Source organism: Corythoichthys intestinalis, chromosome 20 (assembly GCF_030265065.1).
Source record: "Corythoichthys intestinalis isolate RoL2023-P3 chromosome 20, ASM3026506v1, whole genome shotgun sequence".
NCBI lineage: Eukaryota > Metazoa > Chordata > Actinopteri > Syngnathiformes > Syngnathidae > Corythoichthys > Corythoichthys intestinalis.
The window spans coordinates 6976272-6995014 of NC_080414.1; the positions used below are offsets into that span (position 1 = coordinate 6976272).

Here is an 18743-nt window from a genome sequence, read left to right on the forward strand (position 1 = left end):
TGGCAAATTTCCGGGGAACCGTAAATTTTTGCCAAATTCTGTATACAACTTTTATGCCCCTCACCGTCCCGGAATTTTTGATACCCAAATTATGTGATTTGGTCAAAAATTGTAGGACTAGATACATTTTGAAACTTTTTTTATTTTTCGGAAAATTGCCGTTTACGGGCGAACGGAAAATTTTTCGTGGCGGTTTGAAAAATTCCCATCGTCACGCGAAAAATCCGGTCGTGCCGATACTTCAACGGTGCCGATCGGTGCTACGGTTTGGGCTGTGCGTTGGCTCAAAAAAACGCGGAGAATTATTGAATAATAATAATAATAATAACTAGAAACTGCAATTTCGGGAGAAATTACACACCTTGGTCTTTCCTCTGTGGAGATACAGATCTTAGCCCCACTCAGGTCTATCAATAGAATGGACCATAATGCCAGTCAATGGCACTAAACAAAGTAAAAGCCATGAGAAAAGATTGGGAGAATTGGACGTCCATGTCCGTCAATGGCAGCACCCTCCATAATTGTTAATGGAATCGGGGAAGTTTGGGGGACACGTTCTATTGATATCTAGTCATTTTCTGTTGATTTGGGAAAAAAAAAAAAATTTCCCATTGAAAATGAATGGGAAAAATTTTGGACGTCCATGGACGTCAATGGTATCAACTTACATAAGCGTCAATGGAATCCAAGTACATTGGCATCAATAAAATGAACAAACATGAAGAAATGCCATTGGAAATGAATGGGAAGTTTGGACGTCCATGAACGTCAATGGCATCACCCTCCATAAGCGGCAATGCAATCGGGGACATTTGGGGGACACGTCCTAATGATATCTAGTCATTTTCTGTTGATTTGGGAAAAAAAAAAAAATCCCATTGAAAATGAATGGGAAAAATTTTGGACGTCCATGGACGTCAATGGTATCAACTTACATAAGCGTCAATGGAATCCAAGTACATTGGCATCAATAGAATGAACAAACATGAAGAAATGCCTTTGGAAATGAATGGGAAGTTTGGACGTCCATGGACGTCAATGGCATCACCCCCCATAAGCGGCAATGCAATCGGGGACATTTGGGGGACACGTCCTAATGATATCTAGTCATTTTCTGTTGATTTGGGGAAAAAAAAAAATTTCCCATTGAAAATGAATGGGAAAAATTTTGGACGTCCATGGACGTCAATGGTATCAACTTACATAAGCGTCAATGGAATCCAAGTACATTGGCATCAATAGAATGAACAAACATGAAGAAATGCCATTGGAAATGAATGGGAAGTTTGGACGTCCCTGGACGTCAATGGCATCACCCTCCATAAGCAGCAATGCAATCGGGGACATTTGGGGGACAGGTCCTATTGATATCTAGTCATTTTCTGTTGATTTGGGGAAAAAAAAAAATTTCCCATTGAAAATGAATGGGTAAAATTTTGGACGTCCATGGACGTCAATGGCAGCACCCCCCATAAGCGTCAATGGAATTGGGGACGTTTGGGATATACGTCCTATTGATATCTGGTCATTTTCTGTTGATTTGGAGAAATGTAGTTTTTTCCCCATTGAAAATGAATGGGAAAAATTTTGGACGTCCATGGAAGTCAATGGCGGCACCCTTCATAAGCGTCAATGGAATTGGGGAAGTTTGGGGGACACGTCCTATTGATATCTGGTCATTTTCTGTTGATTTGGGGAAATTTTGTTTTTTCCCCATTGAAAATGAATGGGAAAAATTTTGGACGTCCATGGCCGTCAATGGCATCGACATTCATATAGTCAATTGAATCCAAGTACATTGGCATCAGTAGATTCGACATGCATGGCCGTCAATGGCATCAATGCAATGTAAATTCCATTGGAAATCCCATTGGAAGTGAATGGGACTTTTCCCATTCGAAATGAATGGGATAGTTTTTGGCAAATTTCCGAGGAAGCGTAATTTTTTTCCAAATTCTGTATACAACTTTTATGCCCCTCACCGTCCCGGAATTTTTGATGCCCAAATTATGTGATTTGGTCAAAAATTGTAGGACTAGATACATTTTGAAACTTTTTTTTTTTTCACGGAAAATTGCCGTTTACGGACGAACGGAAAAATTTTCGGGGCCATTTGTAAAGTTTCCTGTGTCACGCGAAAATTCCGGTCGTGCCGATACTTGAACGGTGCCGATCGGTCTAACGGTTCGGGCTGTGAAGCGCGCGTTTTTTTTCCATTCAAAATGAATAGGAAAGTTTTTGGCAAATTTCCGGGGAACCGTAAATTTTTGCCAAATTCTGTATACAACTTTTATGCCCCTCACCGTCCCGGAATTTTTGATGCCCAAATTATGTGATTTGGTCAAAAATTGTAGGACTAGATACATTTTGAAACTTTTTTTGTTTTTCGGAAAATTGCCGTTTACGGGCGAACGGAAAATTTTTCGTGGCGGTTTGAAAAATTCCCATCGTCACGCGAAAATTCCGGTCGTGCCGATACTTGAACTGTGCCGATCGGTGCTACGGTTTGGGCTGTGCGTTGGCTCAAAAAAACGCGGAGAATAAGATGAATAAATAATAAGTACAATAAAGTTGCACAATAACAATACCTTGTTCTTTCTTTCAGAAAGACCAAGGTAATAACTAGAAACTGCAATTTCGGGAGAAATTACACACCTTGGTCTTTCCTCTGTGGAGACACAGATCTTAGCCCCACTCAGGTCTATCAATAGAATGGATCATAATGCCAGTCATTGGCAAAAAACAAAGTAAAAGCCGTTAGAAATGAATGGGAGAATTGGACGTCCATGGACGTCAATGGCGGCACCTTTCATAATTGTTAATGGAATCGGGGAAGTTTGGGGGACACGTCCTAATGATATCTAGTCATTTTCTGTTGATTTGGGGAAAAAAAAAAAATTCCCATTGAAAATGAATGGGAAAAATTTTGGACGTCCATGGACGTCAATGGTATCAACTTACATAAGCGTCAATGGAATCCAAGTACATTGGCATCAATAAAATGAACAAACATGAAGAAATGCCATTGGAAATGAATGGGAAGTTTAGACGTCCATGAACGTCAATGGCATCACCCTCCATAAGCGGCAATGCAATCGGGGACATTTGGGGGAAACGTCCTAATGATATCTAGTCATTTTCTGTTGATTTGGGAAAAAAAAAAAAAAATCCCATTGAAAATGAATGGGAAAAATTTTGGACGTCCATGGACGTCAATGGTATCAACTTACATAAGCGTCAATGGAATCCAAGTACATTGGCATCAATAAAATGAACAAACATGAAGAAATGGCTTTGGAAATGATTGGGAAGTTTGGACGTCCATGGACGTCAATGGCATCACCCCCCATAAGCGGTAATGCAATCGGGGACATTTGGGGGACACGTCCTAATGATATCTAGTCATTTTCTGTTGATTTGGGGAAAAAAAAAAAATTCCCATTGAAAATGAATGGGAAAAATTTTGGACGTCCATGGACGTCAATGGTATCAACTTACATAACCGTCAATGGAATCCAAGTACATTGGCATCAAAAGAATGAACAAACATGAAGAAATGCCATTGGAAATGAATGGGAAGTTTGGACGTCCCTGGACGTCAATGGCATCACCCTCCATAAGTAGCAATGCAATCGGGGACATTTGGGGGACAGGTCCTATTGATATCTAGTCATTTTCTGTTGATTTGGGGAAGAAAAAAAAATTTCCCATTGAAAATGAATGGGAAAAATTTTGGACGTCCATGGACGTCAATGGTATCAACTTACATAAGCGTCAATGGAATCCAAGTACATTGGCATCAATAAAATGAACAAACATGAAGAAATGCCATTGGAAATGAATGGGAAGTTTAGACGTCCATGAACGTCAATGGCATCACCCTCCATAAGCGGCAATGCAATCGGGGACATTTGGGGGAAACGTCCTAATGATATCTAGTCATTTTCTGTTGATTTGGGAAAAAAAAAAAAAAAAATCCCATTGAAAATGAATGGGAAAAATTTTGGACGTCCATGGACGTCAATGGTATCAACTTACATAAGCGTCAATGGAATCCAAGTACATTGGCATCAATAAAATGAACAAACATGAAGAAATGGCTTTGGAAATGATTGGGAAGTTTGGACGTCCATGGACGTCAATGGCATCACCCCCCATAAGCGGTAATGCAATCGGGGACATTTGGGGGACACGTCCTAATGATATCTAGTCATTTTCTGTTGATTTGGGGAAAAAAAAAAAATTCCCATTGAAAATGAATGGGAAAAATTTTGGACGTCCATGGACGTCAATGGTATCAACTTACATAACCGTCAATGGAATCCAAGTACATTGGCATCAAAAGAATGAACAAACATGAAGAAATGCCATTGGAAATGAATGGGAAGTTTGGACGTCCCTGGACGTCAATGGCATCACCCTCCATAAGTAGCAATGCAATCGGGGACATTTGGGGGACAGGTCCTATTGATATCTAGTCATTTTCTGTTGATTTGGGGAAAAAAAAAAATTTCCCATTGAAAATGAATGGGAAAAATTTTGGACGTCCATGGACGTCAATGGTATCAACTTACATAAGCGTCAATGGAATCCAAGTACATTGGCATCAATAAAATGAACAAACATGAAGAAATGCCATTGGAAATGAATGGGAAGTTTAGACGTCCATGAACGTCAATGGCATCACCCTCCATAAGCGGCAATGCAATCGGGGACATTTGGGGGAAACGTCCTAATGATATCTAGTCATTTTCTGTTGATTTGGGAAAAAAAAAAAAAAATCCCATTGAAAATGAATGGGAAAAATTTTGGACGTCCATGGACGTCAATGGTATCAACTTACATAAGCGTCAATGGAATCCAAGTACATTGGCATCAATAAAATGAACAAACATGAAGAAATGGCTTTGGAAATGATTGGGAAGTTTGGACGTCCATGGACGTCAATGGCATCACCCCCCATAAGCGGTAATGCAATCGGGGACATTTGGGGGACACGTCCTAATGATATCTAGTCATTTTCTGTTGATTTGGGGAAAAAAAAAAAATTCCCATTGAAAATGAATGGGAAAAATTTTGGACGTCCATGGACGTCAATGGTATCAACTTACATAACCGTCAATGGAATCCAAGTACATTGGCATCAAAAGAATGAACAAACATGAAGAAATGCCATTGGAAATGAATGGGAAGTTTGGACGTCCCTGGACGTCAATGGCATCACCCTCCATAAGCTGCAATGCAATCGGGGACATTTGGGGGACAGGTCCTATTGATATCTAGTCATTTTCTGTTGATTTGGGGAAAAAAAAAAATTTCCCATTGAAAATGAATGGGTAAAATTTTGGACGTCCATGGACGTCAATGGCAGCACCCCCCATAAGCGTCAATGGAATTGGGGACGTTTGGGATATACGTCCTATTGATATCTGGTCATTTTCTGTTGATTTGGAGAAATTTAGTTTTTTCCCCATTGAAAATGAATGGGAAAAATTTTGGACGTCCATGTAAGTCAATGGCGGCACCCTTCATAAGCGTCAATGGAATTGGGGAAGTTTGGGGGACACGTCCTATTGATATCTGGTCATTTTCTGTTGATTTGGGGTAATTTTGTTTTTTCCCCATTGAAAATGAATGGGAAAAATTTTGGACGTCCATGGCAGTCAATGGCATCGACATCTATATAGTCAGTTGAATCCAAGTACATTGGCATCAGTAGATTCGACATGCATGGCCGTCAATGGCATCAATGCAATGTAAATTCCATTGGAAATCCCATTGGAAGTGAATGGGAACTTTTCCCATTCGAAATGAATGGGATAGTTTTTGGCAAATTTCCGAGGAAGCGTAATTTTTTTCCAAATTCTGTATACAACTTTTATGCCCCTCACCGTCCCGGAATTTTTGATGCCCAAATTATGTGATTTGGTCAAAAATTGTAGGACTAGATACATTTTGAAACTTTTTTTTTTTTCACGGAAAATTGCCGTTTACGGACGAACGGAAAAATTTTCGGGGCCATTTGTAAAGTTTCCTGTGTCACGCGAAAATTCCGGTCGTGCCGATACTTGAACGGTGCCGATCGGTCTAACGGTTCGGGCTGTGAAGCGCGCGTTTTTTTTCCATTCAAAATGAATAGGAAAGTTTTTGGCAAATTTCCGGGGAACCGTAAATTTTTGCCAAATTCTGTATACAACTTTTATGCCCCTCACCGTCCCGGAATTTTTGATGCCCAAATTATGTGATTTGGTCAAAAATTGTAGGACTAGATACATTTTGAAACTTTTTTTATTTTTCGGAAAATTGCCGTTTACGGGCGAACGGAAAATTTTTCGTGGCGGTTTGAAAAATTCCCATCGTCACGCGAAAATTCCGGTCGTGCCGATACTTGAACTGTGCCGATCGGTGCTACGGTTTGGGCTGTGCGTTGGCTCAAAAAAACGCGGAGAATAAGATGAATAAATAATAAGTACAACTAGAAACTGCAATTTCGGGAGAAATTACACCTTGGTCTTTCCTCTGTGGAGATACAAATCTTAGCCCCACTCAGGTCTATCAATAGAATGGACCATAATGCCAGTCAATGGCACTAAACAAAGTAAAAGCCATTAGAAAAGATTGGGAGAATTGGACGTCCATGTCCGTTAATGGCAGCACCCTCCATAAGCGTCAATGTAATTGGGGAAGTTTGGGGGACACGTCCTATTGATATGTAGTCATTTTCTTTTGATTTTGGGAAAAAAAAAAAAATCCCATTGAAAATGAATGGGAAAAAATTTGGACGTCCATAGACGTCAATGGCAGCACCCCCCATAAGCGTCAATGGAAGCAGGGAAGTTTGGGGGACATGTCCTATTGATATCTGGTCATTTTCTGTTGATTTGGTGAAATTTTGTTTTTTCCCCATTGAAAATGAATGGGAAAATTTTTGGACGTCCATGGCCGTCAATGGCATCGACATCCATATAGTCAATAGGATCCAAGTACATTGGCATCAGTAGATTCGACATGCATGGCCGTCAATGGCATCAATGCAATGTAAATTCCATTGAAAGTGAATGGGAACTTTTCCCATTAGAAATGAATGGGAGAGTTTTTGGCAAATTTCTGGGGAACCGTAAGTTTTTTCCAAATTCTGTATACAACTTTTATGCCCCTCACCGTCCCGGAATTTTTGATACCCAAATTATGTGATTTGGTCAAAAATTGTAGGACTAGATACATTTTTAAACTTTTTTTTTTTTTCGGAAAATTGCCGTTTACGGGCGAACGGAAAATTTTTCGTGGCGTTTTGAAAAATTCCCATCGTCACGCGAAAATTCCGGTCATGCCGATACTTGAACGGTCCCGATCGGGGCTACGGTTTAGGCTGTGCGTTGGCTCAAAAAAACGCGGAGAATAAGATGAATAAATAATAATAATAACTAGAAACTGCAATTTCGGGAGAAATTACACACCTTGGTCTTTCCTCTGTGGAGGTACAGATCTTAGCCCCACTCAGGTCTATCAATAGAATGGATCATAATGCCAGTCATTGGCACAAAACAAAGTAAAAGCCATTAGAAATGAATGGGAGAATTGGACGTCCATGGACGTCAATGGCGGCACCTTTCATAATTGTTAATGGAATCGGGGAAGTTTGGGGGACACGTCCTAATGATATCTAGTCATTTTCTGTTGATGTGGGAAAAAAAAAAAAAATTCCCATTGAAAATGAATGGGAAAATTTTTGGACGTCCATGGACGTCAATGGTATCAACTTACATAAGCGTCAATGGAATCCAAGTACATTGGCATCAATAAAATGAACAAACATGAAGAAATGCCATTGGAATTAATGGGAAGTTTGGACGTCCGTGGACGTCAATGGCATCACCCTCCATAAGCAGCAATGCAATCGGGCACATTTGGGGGAAACGTCCTATTGATATCTAGTCATTTTCTGTTGATTTGGGGGAAAAAAAAAAATTCCCATTGAAAATGAATGGGAAAAATTTTGGACGTCCATGGACGTCAATGGTATCAACTTACATAAGCGTCAATGGAATCCAAGTACATTGGCATCAAAAGAATGAACAAACATGAAGAAATGCCATTGGAAATTAATGGGAAGTTTGGACGTCCGTGGACGTCAATGGCATCACCCTCCATAAGCAGCAATGCAATCGGGGACATTTGGGGGACAGGTCCTATTGATATCTAGTCATTTTCTGTTGATTTGGGGAAAAAAAAAAAAATTCCCATTGAAAATGAATGGGTAAAATTTTGGACGTCCATGGACGTCAATGGTATCAACTTACATAAGCGTCAATGGAATCCAAGTACATTGGCATCAATAGAATGAACAAACATGAAGAAATGCCATTGGAATTTAATGGGAAGTTTGGACGTCCATGAACGTCAATGGCATCACCCTCCATAAGCGGCAATGCAATCGGGGACATTTGGGGGACACGTCCTAATGATATCTAGTCATTTTCTGTTGATTTGGGGAAAAAAAAAAAATTCCCATTGAAAATGAATGGGAAAAATTTTGGACGTCCATGGACGTCAATGGTATCAATTTACATAAGCGTCAATGGAATCCAAGTACATTGGCATCAATAGAATGAACAAACATGAAGAAATGGCATTGGGATTTAATGGGAAGTTTGGACGTCCCTGGATGTCAATGGCATCACCCTCCATAAGCAGCAATGCAATTGGGGACATTTGGGGGACACGTCCTATTGATATCTAGTCATTTTCTGTTGATTTGGGGAAAAAAAAAAATTTCCCATTGAAAATGAATGGGTAAAATTTTGGACGTCCATGGACGTCAATGGCATCACCCTCCATAAGCGGCAATGCAATCGGGGACATTTGGGGGACACGTCCTAATGATATCTAGTCATTTTCTGTTGATTTGGGGAAAAAAAAAAAATTCCCATTGAAAATGAATGGGAAAAATTTTGGACGTCCATGGACGTCAATGGTATCAATTTACATAAGCGTCAATGGAATCCAAGTACATTGGCATCAATAGAATGAACAAACATGAAGAAATGGCATTGGGATTTAATGGGAAGTTTGGACGTCCCTGGATGTCAATGGCATCACCCTCCATAAGCAGCAATGCAATTGGGGACATTTGGGGGACACGTCCTATTGATATCTAGTCATTTTCTGTTGATTTGGGGAAAAAAAAAAATTTCCCATTGAAAATGAATGGGTAAAATTTTGGACGTCCATGGACGTCAATGGCAGCACCCCCCATAAGCGTCAATGGAGTTGGGGACGTTTGGGGTATACGTCCTATTGATATCTGGTCATTTTCTGTTGATTTGGAGAAATGTAGTTTTTTCCCCATTGAAAATGAATGGGAAAAATTTTGGACGTCCATGTAAGTCAATGGCGGCACTGTTCATAAGCGTCAATGGAATTGGGGAAGTTTGGGGGACACGTCCTATTGATATCTGGTCATTTTCTGTTGATTTGGGGTAATTTTGTTTTTTCCCCATTGAAAATGAATGGGAAAAATTTTGGACGTCCATGGCAGTCAATGGCATCGACATCCATATAATCAATTGAATCCAAGTACATTGGCATCAGTAGATTTGACATGCATGGCCGTCAATGGCATCAATGCAATGTAAATTCCATTGGAAATCCCATTGGAAGTGAATGGGACTTTTCCCATTCGAAATGAATGGGATAGTTTTTGGCAAATTTCCGAGGAAGCGTAATTATTTTCCAAATTCTGTATACAACTTTTATGCCCCTCACCGTCCCGGAATTTTTGATGCCCAAATTATGTGATTTGGTCAAAAATTGTAGGACTAGATACATTTTGAAACTTTTTTTTTTTTCACGGAAAATTGCCGTTTACGGACGAATTGAAAAATTTTCGGGGCCATTTGTAAAGTTTCCTGTGTCACGCAAAAATTCCGGTCGTGCCGATACTTGAACGGTGCCGATCGGTCTAACGGTTCGGGCTGTGAAGCGCGCGTTTTTTTTCCATTCAAAATGAATAGGAAAGTTTTTGGCAAATTTCCGGGGAACCGTAAATTTTTGCCAAATTCTGTATACAACTTTTATGCCCCTCACCGTCCCGGAATTTTTGATGCCCAAATTATGTGATTTGGTCAAAAATTGTAGGACTAGATACATTTTGAAACTTTTTTTATTTTTCGGAAAATTGCCGTTTACGGGCGAACGGAAAATTTTTCGTGGCGGTTTGAAAAATTCCCATCGTCACGCGAAAAATCCGGTCGTGCCGATACTTCAACGGTGCCGATCGGTGCTACGGTTTGGGCTGTGCGTTGGCTCAAAAAAACGCGGAGAATTATTGAATAATAATAATAATAATAATAAAGTTGCACAATAACAATACCTTGTTCTTTCTTTCAGAAAGACCAAGGTAATAATAATAAGTACAATAAAGTTGTAGAATATCATTACCTTGTTCTTTCCTTTGGAAAGACCAAGGTAATAAAGTTGCACAATAACAATACCTTGTTCTTTCTTTCAGAAAGACCAAGGTAACTAGAAACTGCAATTTCGGGAGAAATTACACACCTTGGTCTTTCCTCTGTGGAGATACAAATCTTAGCCTCACTCAGGTCTATCAATTGAATGGACCATAATGCCAGTCATTGGCACTAAACAAAGTTAAAGCCATTAGAAAAGATTGAGAGAATTGGACGTCCATGTCCGTCAATGGCAGCACCCTCCATAATTGTTAATGGAATCGGGGAAGTTTGGGGGACACGTCCTATTGATATCTAGTCATTTTCTGTTGATTTGGGAGAAAAAAAAAATTTCCCATTGAAAATGAATGGGAAAAATTTTGGACGTCCATGGACGTCAATGGTATCACCTTACATAAGCGTCAATGGAATCCAAGTACATTGGCATCAATAAAATGAACAAACATGAAGAAATGCCATTGGAAATGAATGGGAAGTTTGGACGTCCATGAACGTCAATGGCATCACCCTCCATAAGCGGCAATGCAATTGGGGACATTTGGGGGACACGTCCTAATGATATCTAGTCATTTTCTGTTGATTTGGGGAAAAAAAAAATTTTCCCATTGAATATGAATGGGAAAAATTTTGGACGTCCAGGGACGTCAATGGTATCAACTTACATAAGCGTCAATGGAATCCAAGTACATTGGCATCAATAGAATGAACAAACATGAAGAAATGCCATTGGAAATGAATGGGAAGTTTGGATGTCCGTGGACGTCAATGGCATCACCCTCCATAAGCAGCAATACAATCGGGGACATTTGGGGTACACGTCCTATTGATATCTGGTCATTTTCTGTTGATTTGGGGTAATTTTGTTTTTTCCCCATTGAAAATGAATGGGAAAAATTTTGGACGTCCATGGCAGTCAATGGCATTGACATCAATATAGTCAATTGAATCCAAGTACATTGGCATCAGTAGATTCGACATGCATGTCCGTCAATGGCATCAATGCAATGTAAATTCCATGGGAAATCCCATTGGAAGTGAATGGGACTTTTCCCATTAAGTGAATGGGAACTTTTCCCATTCGAAATGAATGGGATAGTTTTTGGCAAATTTCCGAGGAAGCGTAATTTTTTTCCAAATTCTGTATACAACTTTTATGCCCCTCACCGTCCCGGAATTTTTGATGCCCAAATTATGTGATTTGGTCAAAAATTGTAGGACTAGATACATTTTGAAACTTTTTTTTTTTTCACGGAAAATTGCCGTTTACGGACGAACGGAAAATTTTTCGGGGCCATTTGTAAAGTTTCCTGTGTCACGCGAAAATTCCGGTCGTGCCGATACTTGAACGGTGCCGATCGGTCTAACGGTTCGGGCTGTGAAGCGCGCGTTTTTTTTCCATTCAAAATGAATAGGAAAGTTTTTGGCAAATTTCCGGGGAACCGTAAATTTTTGCCAAATTCTGTATACAACTTTTATGCCCCTCACCGTCCCGGAATTTTTGATGCCCAAATTATGTGATTTGGTCAAAAATTGTAGGACTAGATACATTTTGAAACTTTTTTTATTTTTCGGAAAATTGCCGTTTACGGGCGAACGGAAAATTTTTCGTGGCGGTTTGAAAAATTCCCATCGTCACGCGAAAATTCCGGTCGTGCCGATACTTGAACTGTGCCGATCGGTGCTACGGTTTGGGCTGTGCGTTGGCTCAAAAAAACGCGGAGAATAAGATGAATAAATAACTAGAAACTGCAATTTCGGGAGAAATTACACACCTTGGTCTTTCCTCTGTGGAGATACAGATCTTAGCCCCACTCAGGTCTATCAATAGAATGGATCATAATGCCAGTCATTGGCAAAAAACAAAGTAAAAGCCGTTAGAAATGAATGGGAGAATTGGACGTCCATGGACGTCAATGGCGGCACCTTTCATAATTGTTAATGGAATCGGGGAAGTTTGGGGGACACGTCCTAATGATATCTAGTCATTTTCTGTTGATTTTGGGAAAAAAAAAAAAATCCCATTGAAAATGAATGGGAAAATTTTTGGACGTCCATGGACGTCAATGGTATCAACTTACATAAGCGTCAATGGAATCCAAGTACATTGGCATCAATAGAATGAACAAACATGAAGAAATGGCATTGGAAATGAATGGGAAGTTTGGACGTCCATGGACGTCAATGGCATCACCCCCCATAAGCGGCAATGCAATCGGGGACATTTGGGGGACACGTCCTAATGATATCTAGTCATTTTCTGTTGATTTGGGGAAAAAAAAAAATTTCCCATTGAAAATGAATGGGAAAAATTTTGGACGTCCATGGACGTCAATGGTATCAACTTACATAAGCGTCAATGGAATCCAAGTACATTGGCATCAAAAGAATGAACAAACATGAAGAAATGCCATTGGAAATGAATGGGAAGTTTGGACGTCCCTGGACGTCAATGGCATCACCCTCCAAAAGCAGCAATGCAATCGGGGACATTTGGGGGACAGGTCCTATTGATATGTAGTCATTTTCTGTTGATTTGGGGAAAAAAAAAAATTCCCATTGAAAATGAATGGGTAAAATTTTGGACGTCCATGGACGTCAATGGCAGCACCCCCCATAAGCGTCAATGGAATTGGGGATGTTTGGGATATACGTCCTATTGATATCTGGTCATTTTCTGTTGATTTGGAGAAATTTAGTTTTTTCCCCATTGAAAATGAATGGGAAAAATTTTGGACGTCCATGTAAGTCAATGGCGGCACCCTTCATAAGCGTCAATGGAATTGGGGAAGTTTGGGGGACACGTCCTATTGATATCTGGTCATTTTCTGTTGATTTGGGGTAATTTTGTTTTTTCCCCATTGAAAATGAATGGGAAAAATTTTGGACGTCCATGGCAGTCAATGGCATCGACATCCATATAATCAATTGAATCCAAGTACATTGGCATCAGTAGATTCGACATGCATGGCCGTCAATGGCATCAATGCAATGTAAATTCCATTGGAAATCCCACTGGAAGTGAATGGGACTTTTCCCATTCGAAATGAATGGGATAGTTTTTGGCAAATTTCCGAGGAAGCGTAATTTTTTTCCAAATTCTGTATACAACTTTTATGCCCCTCACCGTCCCGGAATTTTTGATGCCCAAATTATGTGATTTGGTCAAAAATTGTAGGACTAGATACATTTTGAAACTTTTTTTTTTTTCACGGAAAATTGCCGTTTACGGACGAACGGAAAAATTTTCGGGGCCATTTGTAAAGTTTCCTGTGTCACGCGAAAATTCCGGTCGTGCCGATACTTGAACGGTGCCGATCGGTCTAACGGTTCGGGCTGTGAAGCGCGCGGTTTTTTTCCATTCAAAATGAATAGGAAAGTTTTTGGCAAATTTCCGGGGAACCGTAAATTTTTGCCAAATTCTGTATACAACTTTTATGCCCCTCACCGTCCCGGAATTTTTGATGCCCAAATTATGTGATTTGGTCAAAAATTGTAGGACTAGATACATTTTGAAACTTTTTTTATTTTTCGGAAAATTGCCGTTTACGGGCGAACGGAAAATTTTTCGTGGCGGTTTGAAAAATTCCCATCGTCACGCGAAAATTCCGGTCGTGCCGATACTTGAACTGTGCCGATCGGTGCTACGGTTTGGGCTGTGCGTTGGCTCAAAAAAACGCGGAGAATAAGATGAATAAATAATAAGTACAATAAAGTTGCACAATAACAATACCTTGTTCTTTCTTTCAGAAAGACCAAGGTAATAAGTACAATAAAGTTGCACAATAACAATACCTTGTTCTTTCTTTCAGAAAGACCAAGGTAATAATAAGAACAATAAAGTTGCACAATAACAATACCTTGTTCTTTCTTTCAGAAAGACCAAGGTAATAATAAGGCGAATAAAGTTGCAGAATAACAATACCTTGTTCTTTCCATAGGAAAGACCAAGGTAATGATGCTTGGGATTCGTTATGTGCGCAGAGCATTTGCATTCAGGATGCAAAAATGTATTGAACATTAAATGATTGGAAAATAATGAATCATCAACTCAAAACATACTGTATAACTACTACGTTACCAGAAAAAATAGTCCCTAAGAAAAGTAATGAAATACAAAAAAATTGAGTAAAACCTGAGCAAAATGCATCTTGGGAATCGTCGTTGCATCTGCATGTCCTATGATTGCCTGAGTGTATTTGTAATGGGTAAGTCGATCCCTAGTGGCTCTATGGGGTAACTACACTACACACAATTTAATTGTGAATGATTCTTTTTATTTAATCATGGACATTTTGGCTCATTTCAATTTGCATTATTTACATAGGACATTTATTTCCGATAACTACAGTTGAAGTTCTGTAATTTTTCACAGAATATTTATTTGCAAACCCTTAAACTTGTTACATTTATCATTAATAAAGTTAAGCACAGCAATTATGCCTATTGACTATTAGATGTCTCCAAAATAAGATGTTTGGGATTTGTTATGTGAGCAGCATCATTATTAAAGTATCCAATGTGGCATCACAATACAACTAGCAATAAAACGTTAAGTGTATATATTGGTACCGGTTTGGTATCGGATTTTTGGAGTTGGCCAATATCGGGATATCGTTAATCGGTTACAAAGTCATTATCGGACAACTAATCATTGACGCCATTTTGGCTCACAAAATAGAAAAAGACACTAATCGTAAAATTGTGTCCCACCCCACTTTCCTCAAAAACAACACAAGTATTTAATGTAAAACTGCCTTGCTATTTTAGCTAATGTTATTTAAGTTGTTAGGATGCTGTAAAAAAGGATCATTAGGAAAAATAAAGTTAGTGGGTACTTTTGCACGATTTGGAAAGCAGCCAGTAAGAAATTAAATCTAGTGGTGATGAAATACGAAGCCTAATTAAGATATTTCTTGAGGATAAAAAATGAGCGTTATGCCAAAGCAAAACAAACAATACCTGACAAACACTACATCCATAGGCGGATCTACTATTCAGGCAAAGTAGCCAATTGCCTTAGGCCCCCAACCAGCTGCCCTTGCCCCAAAGAGCAAGGGCTTGGGCCACCGGAGCCAGCAGCACCACCAACTATTCGTCATGTATAATTATGTCAGCATACCAAACAAACAAATAAAAAAACAAAAAAGAAATCTATTTGAATGCTGCATTTATATTACCCCCCCCACACACACACACACACGCACTACAATGGACTGTTCGACGACGACGGACTGAGAATCAGTCGCTTAGCTTCATTTAGCGCCGTTTATCTTCGCTCAGCTCCGTTTAGCATCGCTTAGCTGTTTGTTAGCCTCACTTAGGTCTCCCGCGTTTTCACGCCACTAAGCTCGCTATTTTTACAGCATACTTGCAACTATGCACGTCGGCTATCGTTTATTTCGAACACATGAGCGAACGTGCTCTCCATGAGAGCCAAAGTGCAGTGAGCGAGGGAGAAGTTGAGAACAGGTCGCTAATGCCTCTTTTAACCTTCTTCACACCGAAAATAAAATACACGACAGCACACCCTGTGGCGAAACAATGCAGTACAGTTCCAATCAGTCATGCAATAACACTCAACAGCTGGTTAACAGCATTTGCTAACGAATTTTTTTTTAAAATCTATTAGTGACACCACAAGCAATGACGAAGAATGTTTTTTTTTTTACGGAGTGTAAAGCTTTTGGTTAGCGGTTCAGCGAACGTACATCCGGTGAACATTTCAAAATAAAAGCATGTCATGTTCGTCATATAAATAACGATTTCTGGAGTTAATCCCACATACCTCAGAATTAATATTATAATATGTAGAGTAAATACTACAGAATACAGATTTTGCACTAAGAATAGCTTTCAAATGACACTCTATGACAAATATGACTGGCAATGAATAATTATTATAACTATTATACTACTATTATATTTCAGATTTTTTTTTTTTTAAGAATTGTTTTGAATAATGTTGGAAAGGCAAAGTCAGTGTTCTGAATCTGTTTACTTTCCATTCTTTTACACTAGTAAATGCTATCAGCATTCAACCTCATTGTTTATTTGTGATTAATTATTGTTATTTACATGATTATTTGTAAAGAAAATTATTAGATTAGTCGACTAATCGTAAAACTAGTCGGCTGACTAATCAAGAGAAAATTTGTCGTTTAGGACAGCCCTAGTGTACCGGAACATATTTCCTCCACACCCTTCTCACCTTTTTAACCCCTGACCCATGATATGTTCGCCTTAGGCCCCAAAATTGCCAAGTCCGCCACTGACTACATCATTACCTCTTCTTCATTAATCTGGACCCGCAGTCTGATTGGAGTGCCATCATCCATGAAATCCTCCGCCTGCACCTCTAAAGAGCCCGTCTGTTGCCGTCGACGACTGGCAAAGTTTCTCAGCATGTCCTTCACTGCCAGCTCTGCGTTACTCTGCAATATTGACATGCAACAACATCAGTGGAGATCAACGCTCTGCTGTTTGCTCTTGCGCCTATCATTACCTGAATATAGTTCATATAGGCCTGAACAACAGCGAGCCCATAGCTGTCAATCAACTCTCCCACCAGTTGACTGCCTCGCCGGTTGGCTGCGACCTGAGCGCGCAAGTCTGACAGGTTATCGTGGAGATTCCGAGTTCCTGAGGACTCCGGGTATTTAGCAGGGGCCATCAGGGCCTCGGTCACAGCTGCAGGGAAAGATTTGTATTATTTTACAAATCATTTTAACCTTACAATTCGATGCTATCCTATTCATAGCAACTAATATTTTCAAAATACACAAAAATTGCTCTTGTCCTACCTTCTTCCTGGAAGACTCCACCTGTGACCAATTTGAAGGAAATGAACACAGCGCCCTCTTGTTGCAAAGAAGTGGAATGTGGGGGCATGGAGCCTGGAGTGATGCCACCAATGTCTGCATGATGCCCCCTGCTGGCTACAAAGAACACTGGCCCACTAACACCTTTCCTAAACACCTGGAATTGAAGAAGCAAGTTTTGCAATTGGCTATAAGCGACAATGAAGAGTGATAGATTCCTTACTGGCGTGATGACTGTGAGGTCAGGGAGGTGACTGCCGCCAGCACATGGGTGGTTACTCAAAATCACATCTCCATCTTTTAATTTCCCCCGCAGAGCTGCGATCTAAACAGAAAAGAAAAAAATTGTATTTTGGTTCTCAACAGCTAATACAGTGATATGAAAAAGTATATGAATGTTTTCGAATTTCTCACATTTCTGCAAAATCACCATCAAATGTGATCCGATCTTTGTCAAAATCACACAGATGAAAAAACAGTTTCGGCTTTAACTACAACCGCCCATACATTTATAGGTGTTCATATTTTAATGAGTATAGTATGCAAACAATGACTGAAGGTGGTAAAATAAGTAAGTGAACAATCACATTTAATATTTTGTAGCCACCACTTTGGCAGCAGTAACTTCAACCAGACGCTTCCTGTAGCTGCAGATCAGTCTGGCATATCAATCAAGACTAATCTTAGTCCAGTCTTCTCTATAAACTGCTGTATTTCAGTCAGATTTCTGGGATGTCTGGCATGAATCGCTGTCTTTAGGTCATGCTTCTTGCACTTCTGAAACCATTCTGAAGTTGATTTACTTCTGTGTGTTGAATCATTATCTTGTTGCAGCATCCATCCTCTTTTTAGCTTCAACTGTTTGACAGATGGCTTCAGGTTTTCCCGCAAAACTTCCTGATAAACCTTTAAATTCTTTCTTCTATTAATGATTGCAAGTTGTCCAGGCCCTGAGGTTGCGAAACAGCCCCAAATCATGATGCTCCCTCCACCATGCTTCACGGTGAGGATGAGGTGTTGATGTTGGTGAGCTGTTCCATTTTTCCTCGACACATGACGTTGTGTGTTACTCCCAAACATTTAAACTTTGGTTTCATCAGTCCACAAAACATTTTGCCAAAACATCCGTGGAGTGTCCAAGTGCCTTTTTGTGAATATTAAACAAGCAACAGTGTTTTTTTAGACAGCAGTATCTTCTTCCGTGGAGTCCTCCCATGAACACCATTCTTGGCCATAGTTGATGTGTGCACAGATATTAGACTGTGCCAGATATTTCTGTAAGTCTTAAGCAGACACTCTAGGGTTCTTTTTTACCTCTCTGAGTATTCTGCACTGAACTCTTGGTGTCATCTTTGGTGGACGGCCACTGCTTGGGAGAGAAGCAAGAGTGCCAAATTCTCCATCCAATGAACATCCAGACTTTTAGAGATGGTTTTGTATCCTTTCGCAGCTTTAT

At 39.8% G+C, this 18743-nt stretch overlaps 1 protein-coding gene across 2 annotated transcripts in view; it reads right to left on the reverse strand.

The window, feature by feature from the left end:
• Window positions 1-18743, reverse strand: part of oplah (5-oxoprolinase, ATP-hydrolysing) — an 84231-nt gene that overhangs the window by 40699 nt on the left and 24789 nt on the right. For both annotated transcript variants that reach the window (XM_057824952.1, XM_057824953.1), the window contains 4 exons: window positions 17511-17612; window positions 17270-17444; window positions 16972-17156; window positions 16754-16900 (listed from right to left, as the gene is read on the reverse strand). In XM_057824952.1, the coding sequence (XP_057680935.1) occupies window positions 16754-16900; window positions 16972-17156; window positions 17270-17444; window positions 17511-17612 (609 nt within the window). The remainder of the gene's footprint in view (window positions 1-16753; window positions 16901-16971; window positions 17157-17269; window positions 17445-17510; window positions 17613-18743) is intronic.